Genomic DNA, 10,732 nt, shown 5'->3' with positions numbered 1-10,732 from the left:
GGTTATATTGTGGGCGGAAAGCAATATCCCAGTCTGGGCTTCCCCAGGGACCTGTCTGTGCCTGGTGCTACAGAGGCTGCTGGCTGTGCTGTGAACCTGGCTTACTCTGTGGCATACATCCTGCTTCTGTAGACCTGGTACACAGTGCAATCTAGGCTTCCTGGTGCAAGGCATCAGTCTCTTTCTGTGATTTGGGCTTCCTGTGGGTTTGGTTCATGAGGTGGCCTGAGTCCCTTGATAATAGGAGGGCAGCTCAGGCCATGGCATGCAGCCCCATTCCTACCAATTATCATGCCCTACATTGCCCGAGCACCTGCTTTTGCTCCCCCTTCCCCCGCAGAGGGTCTGGGCTGTGCTCAACAGCTATGGAGGCAGTAGCTGTGGGGAGCTGCTTTGGGGGCCTCACATGAACAGAGCGGCCTGGGGGATTAGCAGGGGGCCTGGCACCAGCAGAAGGAAGTGGAATGACCCATCCCCAGCCTGTTCATCTCCCCCCGCCCCAGCCTTGTTGCTCAGGGATGGAGTTTGGGGTCCACCCCTGCTCCTCCTCCCCCCACTCACCAACACAGCAGGGAGCCAGTGGTGTGGAGCGGGATGGGGCTGGGTTGCTCTGCTTCCTGCCACGGACAGTGAGTGCGGGGGTAGCCCTAACTCCTGCTGCCAGCCCCCCTGCTCATCCCCTGGCCCCCATCCATTCCAGGGGAGGGGGCTTGGGAAAAGGGGTGGAAAATGGGGGTAGGAAAAGACAGGGCTGGGGCAGAGGGAGTTGACCCTGCCCATTGCAGTAGGAACACCCCACAGGGGGGCTAGCTGGGGAATGGGGCTGTCCGCTGGCACTGCCACATATGAAGCATGTAGCTGTGTAGGGCACCACAAAATTTGGGGCAATTTGGTGCAGCTGCATATTCTGCATATGCCTAAGGACAGTCCTGATGGCATGTGTCCCTGGGGTGCTGGTGGGGCAGCAGTGGCCCAGCCCACTCACTGGCTGTGTCTCTGTGGGTGCTGGGATAGGTATGGAAGGGGGGCTTGCTTCTGAGTCCTGCCCCAGGTGGGTGAGAGGGGAGTAGTACTGTGTTGTTGCAGTAGAGCTCTCCTGGCCAGGGAAAGCTCTGAGGGTGCGGCCTACAGGCAAGGCCTGCCCTGCGCTCCTGTAGGGTGTGAGGCCAGGCACATGGCGCTGCGTGCATTGTAGCGGCCTCCCCCGCACTGCCCCGCCCCCACCCCGCCGGCTGCCGGAAAGCAGGCGCTTCTGTGGGGCTGACCTGCACTTTACCCATCAGCCAGCGCGCCGGGTTCGGCAAACACCCCCCCTCCTTTCCCAGTAGCGGCGGCTGCAGTAGCAGGAGGCTGAGGTTGGGCGCCACGGCTAGGCAATGTGAGGATCCTCCGCCGGAGCCGTCCCCTCCCATCCCATCCCCCAGTCAGTCAGGGAGCGAGCCTGCCGCGGCCTCTTCACGCGCGCAGCACGGTAAGCCGGCGCGCTCCTTCTGTCCCCTCCGCCCAGGGACGGCCTGCTCAGGGCCTTCCCGTGCGGAGGGAGTTGCTGTTGCTTAGCGGCGGGTGGGCCACCGGTGGGATTGTCGCCTATGAGACCGACGCCATCTTGGCTCGGAGCGTGGCCTTGTAGCGCCCCCCCCCCCTTGCCTGGACCGGCTACCCCTGGGGCTCGCAGGCTTTCTAGTGAGCCTGTTAGTCTCCGCTTGAAGCGGGGGACGGGAGCTTCCTGGGCTGATCCTGCCGTGTCCGCGCTTTGTTGGTGCATCCCGTATAGTTTGTGAATGGGTGTTACAGATCCTCCCTCCCCGTTCTTCTAGCTGTGCAAGCAGGTTTCTGATCCCCATACAACCGCTTCCTGCCCGAGGCCAAACCCAGCCCTAGTTTCAGACACCTGGGGTCACGGAGTGTCAGAGGGACATGTTGAGGCCACGTTCAAGAGAACAGTTCCAGAGGGAGCCACACTGCTGCCCCAGGCTCTCTGTGCCCTGCCCTGGCTTCACCTCACACCCATTTGAGCTTGGGGTGAGAACTTCTCATTTGTTTACAAAAGGTAACGTTGCCTTTCTTTGGGAGGCACTTACCACCTCATGACAGTGAGGCAGGAAGGTGCTTTTTAAAGGGAAGTTTCACCACTAGGCTGGATACTTAATGTTTTTTAAAATTTGCATCAAACTTAAAATTCATCATTTAGTTTCTTTTAAGTATGTTCATCACCGACCCAATGTTTGACAGCCTCTAAAACAAACCAAGACCATGCAAACCATGACATTGCCCTAGTAAATTGTCCATATGCCATTAAATCATGCTAAGTGAAGTAGTGTGGACCAGATGTAAAGCGGTGGCCGGGTGGATGATTTAGGTTGAACTTTGGGCTTGTGATGTAAAATTTAGCTTTGCTTCTTAAAGCGAGTCTTAAAGGGCAAATGTTAAAGTTTAACAGTCAGTGTCATTACATCATTTAACTATTGTCATGACAAATTGACAGACAAGCAAGGCCAGTCTGAAAAGCTTTACTGACATCTCTGCAAGGATAGTTACTTCCGATTTCATAAAAGGATTTATAGGCCCATGGAAATTATCCATATTGGAATTTCCTCAGAACACTGAAGGTGGTAACATATTAACTATAAATTGCTGAGGGATTTCAGTAACTTTGTTTTTGACATGACATGCTACAAAAATGTAAAAAGTTCTTCCCCCCTTCTCCCCTTATATTCTTGCCCACTTTTTATTTCATATTTCTCAAACACCTGTTACTTTTTTTAGTGTATGTAAACACTCAAACTTATTATTACACTCCACAATAAGGATGGGAACATGTATATTTAGTAAGCCTATTACAGTTGTGCTGAGTGTACATCTATGGTATTAAAGTGGAGATAGAACAGCTATGCAGAGAAGCAAAAACTCGTATTCCATCATGAACTTAGTTTTCACTTGATTTTGTTCAGTAAGATGCGGAGTTGATTTTTCGACTTTCATCAAGCTCACGCAGTCTGATTATTAGAGTTGAGTAATATCATCCTAAAAGTGGATACAGTTTTGCCTGCTGTAATGAACATTCATGACTAGTGTTCAGGAATGTAGCAATATTGGCCAGCTTTTTTTTCTAGCTGCTCATACTTATTTTTAATTTTTTTTAGCAATCCTCTTTCGAGAAGTTTTGTCATACCATGAAGAAAACTTGAAACTTGTTTTTAAAAGTTAAAACTTAGAGCATTTCCATGTTTCTAAGAAAATGAAGTTTACTCCACAGTTCTAATCAGTTATGCATAGGATCTAAGTTTAGATGGTGCTTTTAGTTCTTAACATTTGCTATGTCAGGATCCCACTTCCCATTTGGTAGAGGCGCATATGCAGCAAGATATCAGATTTATTTGCCATTGAAAGATGACAGTACCTCGGACTGCTATGTCGACAATTTGTCAGTCAGGCTGTAAGAAAAGTGCAGATTAAGTTTCTGCAGCAAAATCACAAACTTTTAACACACGCTACAGTTTTGTATAGTTTCGGCAAGTTTCAATAACTTTATGACCTGGCATCACGCTGCTACCAAATTTTTTTAAAACTTTTTTTTTATGGTACTTGAAGTGACTGTTACTTTTGAACCAAAAAAAAAAATCAGCAACTTTCATACAACCTTACTTATCAGTCCTTTATTTTAAGGATATCCCTAGAAAAGATGGAAGAAACTTCTTGAAAGAGGTACATAAGGAGTGTTTGACATGAGGTGTTAAACAGCATATGACCTCACTTTTAAATTAACTGGATGATATAGGCCCTCATCTTATCTTTGATAATTCAGAAGTAACACAATTATATTGTAGTATATGAGTTATTGTGCCTTTCTCAGTCATATTCCTCGTGCAAATGTGTATAGTTTTAATTCAACAAATTGCTTTATAAATAAAAGTCAAATAATAGTTATTCTTGAAAATGCAATCAATATCCAGTCAGTGAATATCAGTATTAACCCTTGTAGAAGCCTAAGAAAAGATGTGTGGTGCACGTTGCCTTAAAGCCTGGTGAATTTTGACTCTGCACCATTAAAGGAAGTGAATTTCAGAAGAGGTCCTCTTACTGAGAAGAAGGGAAACTTAAGAAAGAAGAAAGCAAACTGGTTTTGCAGATGCCTTGCCTTTTTAATTATTGGTATTTTTAAATAAAAGATTGGAAAACAAAAAAAACCTCAGTAATTTGTGGCTGCCAGATTAAGTCCAGGATAGCTGATGTGATGTCTGAGTCTGGCACTTGCATATGGCTAGGCATGTGTATCCATTTGTTTCAAAGTGCTTTTGGCCAGCAATACGGCCTAAGATTGTAGAAGCAGCTTGGGATTCACAAGCACATGAAACAGCAAACTTTTCGAATAAAGGGTGGATTTACTCCCTCGTTAATTAAAAAAAAAAAAAAAAAAGCAGTCCCGAATGTATTCTCCAGATACTTCTTCCGTCCACCCCTTCACAATTTCTATCATTGCTACCCCCTTACTGAGATTAAGGTTCAAGTAGCTCTCATTCAAGTTTTAATCTTGGCCAAGTGCTGGAAAAGCAATGGCTGTGATAGAAATAAGGCAGATAATTTGGGTAAAATGGCTGTCATTTCCATAGCAGTGGCACTCCAGCCTCTGTGTGTTCCCCCCCCCCTTCTCTTTCACTTGCTGAACAAAGGGTTGACAAGGATAGTTTGAAGTAGCTTAAAATGAGTACTCAAAACCATTCTCTGGGATCTGTTATTCAAGAACCGGTCAGAAACATGCCTCATGCTCTTTTCACAGTTTTGTGTGCACAAACACATGATTGACTTTAATAAAGGCTGATTTAAAAAAAAGAAAGAAAGAAAGAAAAGTGGCTTCAGTGCCTGGTCATTGTTTGTTCCTAGGAGAGTATCAGCTAATGAAACCAGGTCTATTGCTGTTCTATGTCCAAAGGGTAAAGGAAATTAACAGACTCTGAATATGTCTAAAATGTGCTAAATGGAATTTTTTGACAACAGGGAGATTAGTATAATATATGGAGATGTACCTATCTCATAGAGCTGGAAGAGATCCTGAAAGGTCATTGAGTCCAGCCCCCTGCCTTCACTAGCAAGACCAAGTACTGATTTTGCCCCAGATCCTTAAGTACCTCCTCAAGGATTGAGCTCACAACCCAGGGTTTAGCAGGCCAATGCTCAAACCACTGAGCTATCCCTTCTCCCCCTTGTATAGCCAACATAAAGAGAGTGTACCTAGACACTTGATCACTTATGCTTACATACCACAGTTTCTATATTCAAGAACAAGGAATCATCCTGTCCTAGCAAGCCATTGATATTGGGGTTCTGGTTTAAAATGCTCCTCACAGAGAATTCAGTATTAAAATTAAGTCCATTAGTCATCAGCAGACCACTAAAATGCCTTCACACGTGGTTGATCTGTGACATGAACTTTAGGAGGCAATGGTGCAACCATTATAGAAGTTTATTTTCAGACAGATAGTTTCAGAGGTCATGAGATCACACACTAATCCAGAAGTGCTTCTGGAGCAAATATGGACAGTGAAGTCATCCCATAAGGAAAAAACAAAAAACTTGTGGAAATTTTTCAGTGCAGTAGGGAAGCCTATACATCAGCTTTGTTCTGATATCACCTCCATTAATGGACATTCACAAGCGAATGTATAAAATGAAACAGTTGGTCTGGTTGAAAATTTTCAAATAAAATATGGTCTGTTTATGAACATTTTTAAATAAACAGGGTTTTTAGAAACTTCTTTTTTCAGAAAAGTTGTTTGACAAAGCTTTTCAACCTGTTCTAGTCAGCTGGTTCAGGAGTGAAGCTTTTGAGCTAGCTGAATAATTTAAAGGAAGCAAAGAATTTTCACAGGAACGATTCCTTTCACACAAAACAGGGTCTTTGTCAAAGCAGTGGAATATTTGCTGAAGATGCTGTTCTTAAATAAACTGCTTATACAGTTCAAGGAATTCTTGTACTGGCTATATGTGGTGATCCTGGTGGTGAAGCTGTTCAGTTAGTTTTCTTTAGCTGGCTGACAAATTTGACACAGGTTGTGGTTTCAGATAAAGCAACAACTTTTAGATAATGTTTTCACCTCTTAACTCAGAGAGCCGATACTACACCTCTACCCCAATACAATGCTGTCCTTGGGAGCCAAAAAAATCGTACCGTGTTATAGGTGAAACCACATTATATCGAATTTGCTTTAATCTGCCGATGTGTGCAGCCCTGCCCCCCCCCCCAGCACTGCTTTACCACGTTATATCCGAATTTGTGTTATATCGGGCTGCGTTGTATCGTGGTAGAGGTGTATTTCAATGATCCTGATTGTGGATGCTTCTGAACCAACTGAACAATTTCACAGAGGTCTCTGTCTTTGGCAAAGTAACTATTATTGTGTTGAAGATCTTTTCTGACACCACACAAAGACTATTTGCCTAGTCAAATCCATTCCCCGCCCACTGTATTAGATCCCAATATATTGCAGGAATGTTTTTGGCAGCATATGTCAAATAGCAGTTTTACATCTTTTTCCTGTACTATTTAGGAAGTCTTACACATGCTATACTGGAGAATGAAAGTAGCCAACATAAAAAACTTTCTCCATTGGCTTCCATACTGTATAAAAATCAGTTATGATGAGTGATTTGTTTTGGTAATTTAAAAAAAATTATAACCCCAGGGAGCTCTCAAACTCTCACCATAAATTCATGGTTTTACTTTCTGCAGGATGTAATTTTCAGAATAGAAGGGCCCAACAGTTCAGAGGCTCAGAAAGTGAACTCTTTCTTTAGCCAGTTTTTAATTAACCAGTATTCTTGAAACTCCTCAGAGGATTCAAGCTTTACTCAGATTATATAATGAAAGCTTGGCAGAAGTTACACTGTGCTTTTCAAATAAAATGTCTACTTTTCATCACAGTACCATTCAGTATACTTTGTGTTGATCAAATTCTTATTTATTAACATCACCTCCCCATCCCAATTGAAGGCCTTGACTACACTGGCGCTTTACAGCGCTGCAACTTTCTTGCTCAGGGGTGTGAAAAAAACACACCCCGAGTGCTGCAAGATACAGCGCTGTAAAGCGCCAGTGTAAACAGTGCCCCAGCACTGAGAGTGCGGTTCCCAGTGCTGCAAGCTAATCCCCATGAGGAGGTGGAGTAGCTGCCCAGCGCTGGCGCTGCGACCACACTCAAACTTTGAAGTTTCGAGTGTAGCCAAGCCCTAAGTTACTATAATATAGTAAGCTTAATGCTTGGGAAAGATGACTGTATGCTAAGTGCACAATCTTTGGCCCTTTTGTGCATTCTGCAGCCCAAGTGGGGGAGTGCAAAACTGACATAATTGCCATGCTGAGGATTCCTGTTGTGGGGCAATAAATCAGTTTTGAGATACAGATTACTCCACCATCCAAAGGGATCTAGGGATGGTACTTCTGTGCTCTGGCAGTCCCATGCCGGCACTAAGGCCCCTTTGGGAAACATTACCAGCTGTTATAGCTTAGTGCAGGCTATGCCACAGCTAGCATATAATGGGCCTCAGGATCAGAGAGCCATAAGCACCTATTTTGTGACTACCTCTTATTGCTGCATCTAGTGATTTAGGCAGCCGAGGATTGCATTTAAAGTCAAATGTGCGTGTTTGTTTGTTTTTCCTGCTCTCATTGATGCTACGCGATAGTTGAAGCAGCATGTGAAACACTTGTTTCTAGGATAGTTTTGAATTCTTTATGCAGAACTTATTTAAAATTCAATAAGAATCAGGAGTCTTTAAAATAAGTAAGTTCTTTCTCTGTGTCAATAAATTTAGACCTGTACTATCATGGGACTAAAGAGATGGAGCTGTGGTGGAGAAAGAACAAGATATAGGCACAGTTCAGATTTCCAGTTTGGTGGTAATAAAATCTTGTTTTAACTTGTTCAGTTAAATGGTTATTTGATTTGTTTCTTAATGATATTTTCATGCATTAAAGACTGAATTCCTGTCTTATATTTCGTAATTCTTTTAAGTATAAAGTGTAGGCCAGGGCTGAAAAAATTGTAAGTCCATTTGCCGCATGTGGCACATTACAGAAATTAAAAACAATGGTCCCTTCCCTACAGAGTTGACAGTCTCTAATTTAGACAGATCATGAGGCTGGAAAAAAGAAGTGGATAAGAAAATGACAGAAAAGGGTTAAACCAAAGAAAAATAGTGCAAGACAAAATAAATAGAGAAATCATTTGAATTCTCATATTCTAGTAGAGACTGCACTAGAGTGAGAAGTGAGGAATGGACAACATGGCTGGGTCTGCACTGAGCTTTTGCTTAATTTCCAATTGGTGCACTGCCACTGGGAAATCTCCACAAGTAGCTAAGGCAAGATGCTGTCTGTGGTGAAAACAATAGTGCCTTTCTTAGAGCAAGTCTAAAGGAAGGTGATGATAATGCCAAGGGCATCTTGTCAATCAATAGTGAGAGCTCTAGTGTAGATTTGGCCCTGTAACTGGGTGTCAGTATTAGGAAACAAGACAGAAATTGGTTTGAAGGAGGGATTTGAAGGAGCTTTAGGACTTTTGGTGCATAGAGGAATTGAGTTCTGGATGTTGCAAAGTGTGTGGGAATAAAAAGAATAAAATGATTGCGAGGGTGGAGGAGAATGCAAAGGGAATGATAAAGCAAGAAGAATGAGCAGAGGTGGATTTTAATAAAGTATTTAAGTACCTGGTGCCCAATACTACAGATTCCACTGATATATAAATCGAAGCAATATCAAACTCCTCATAGTCTGTATCTGTATGAAGGCTACAACTCATAAGAGTGTTCTGTGATCATGTTGGCATCAAACACAATTTTATTATTGAAAGGTGTGGGTTATTTGGCCGTTCCCCACTTTCCATGACACACTTGTATGATTATTTTTTATTATCTAGTACCAAAATGGCAGAACTGTTTATGGAATGTGAGGAGGAGGAGCTAGAACCATGGCAAAAGAGAGTGAAAGAAGTTGAGGAGGATGATGATGATGATGAGCCAATCTTCATTGGGGAGATTTCGAGCTCCAAACCGGCCAGTACATGTAAGATAGCATTTTCTACATTATAAAACAAACCTTTTAAATATATATTCTTGGTATGATGAAGAATGGAAGTAGTAATTTAAAAAAATACTTTCTTTTGAAAAGACTAGATTTTGTATTGTCAGTAAAGATAAGAGCTAATAAATTACTTCAATGTTCTCAATTCTTTTCATTCCTGATCATCTGTACACTAAAAATACAACTGTCTCTTGGGATCCAAGTACAACACAGTTGCCTGCTCTTTGTCCCTCAGGTTAAAGAAAGGACATTCAAGGGCTTTAGTGTACTTCAGGAGCTTGGTTAAGGTACAATTTACATGACAGAATGAAGTAGTGTTATAACTGAAGTCTCCAACCTGGTTGTCTTTGTAGTGAAGATTGGAGCGTGCCTAGACAGACATAATGTATATCAACGTAATCCATCCTTTTAAAAGAACTAACTGAAAAAGAAAAGATTGCACTGATAGAAAGACTATCTAAATGGCTGGACACTTTTCTAATAAGGGAAAGGCAGATTCCTTGTTTCTGGAAAAGACATAATCAGAGAAGGGGAGAGTGTTAATATAGAAATAATCACTTCAAGGAACCTGTGTCAAATAAAGATGTTGCTGTTAATAATCTGATATTAATTCAGTTGAAGTAAGAGTTCATGTTCATCAAGTTCTGTAGTTCTCTCCTAGTGCAGGGAATGAGTTAGGTGATTATGATGCCATCAGCTGTGTCAGAATTCCATGTTTGTCCTGTACTTGGTCCTTGGCAGGTAAGTAAAAGAGAAAATGATTTTTGTTATATTTCTATTTTAAAATTTAAGTATTTGAAATCTTCTAAAATCTCTGTGTACTGACATCTATATATCTATATCACTTTCTGTTACTTATTTTGGGGGTAGTAAGTTGCATCTTAAATGTTACTTTTGATATTTTAAAAATCCCTACTATTCACTTTTTAAATAGTAAAGAAGCATTGGTAGTATATTACCGTTGATGTTAAGATAGTAGTCTCATTTAAAATACATACTTTTTAAGGATTTATTCTCCTGGGAGTTTGAAATTATATTGGTTGGGAATCTGGGATATCAGGTTATCTGTAGAGATAACTTTGAGGGTGTCAGAGATGGCTTGAACTGGAAAGGATATTTTTAAGAAGATGTTGCAAAAAATGTAATTTGGGTAATGTTCCACATAATGTGTCTTCCAAACAATATCTGAAAAATGAAAAGTTGACCAAATTTTTGTTATAATAATTTTAAGACATGGATTAAAGCACAGCTTTCAAAAGACCATTTTAAATAATTAGTTACATGGCATGCTGGGTTATGCCGATGTATTTTTTAAAAAAAATATTCTATACCATGCTATATATTTTTTTGAAGAATTGATTAGTGCTTGTACATTGTAATGTAGACTTCCTGGTTGTGAAAATCTGTCAATGTGGCACAACATTTCAGTAGGAATCTGTGTATTTTACGTATCGATGGTATTAATATGGAATACCTATTTGGCATAAAATGGCAGTAATATATAGGACTGGAAAAAATAATTCAGTGAGCTAACTTACTTTTAGTGTTTCACATTTTCAGTTTTTATTTTAAAAAAAAAATCAGAGAATTTTTCAGTGTTTATTTTCCAGACATTAAAATGGGATTGAAATTGGGTTAAAAGTTAAAAATCAGGAA

At 41.7% G+C, this 10,732-nt stretch overlaps 1 protein-coding gene across 15 annotated transcripts in view; it reads left to right on the top strand.

Moving 5' to 3' along the window:
* The first annotated feature begins 1,236 nt into the window (after positions 1-1,236).
* Positions 1,237-10,732, top strand: part of ZNF280D (zinc finger protein 280D) — an 81,450-nt gene continuing 71,954 nt past the window's right edge. For 7 of the 15 annotated variants that reach the window (XR_004002286.1, XR_004002282.1, XR_004002283.1 and 4 more), the window contains exons 1-2: positions 1,237-1,471; positions 8,913-9,058. Coding sequence is in view for 8 of the 15 variants with exons in the window: in XM_030577348.1 (XP_030433208.1) it covers positions 8,920-9,058 (139 nt within the window). In the remaining 7 variants the exon portion in view is untranslated. Of the gene's footprint in view, positions 1,472-1,835; positions 2,051-8,912; positions 9,059-10,732 lie in introns of those variants that run through there. The other 8 variants (XM_030577342.1, XM_030577338.1, XM_030577347.1 and 5 more) reach the window with 5 other exon arrangements.

This window comes from Gopherus evgoodei, chromosome 10 (genome assembly GCF_007399415.2).
Source record: "Gopherus evgoodei ecotype Sinaloan lineage chromosome 10, rGopEvg1_v1.p, whole genome shotgun sequence".
NCBI lineage: Eukaryota > Metazoa > Chordata > Testudines > Testudinidae > Gopherus > Gopherus evgoodei.
The sequence above is the reverse complement of the archived record's forward strand: the minus strand, read 5'-3'. Positions and strand labels throughout refer to the sequence as shown.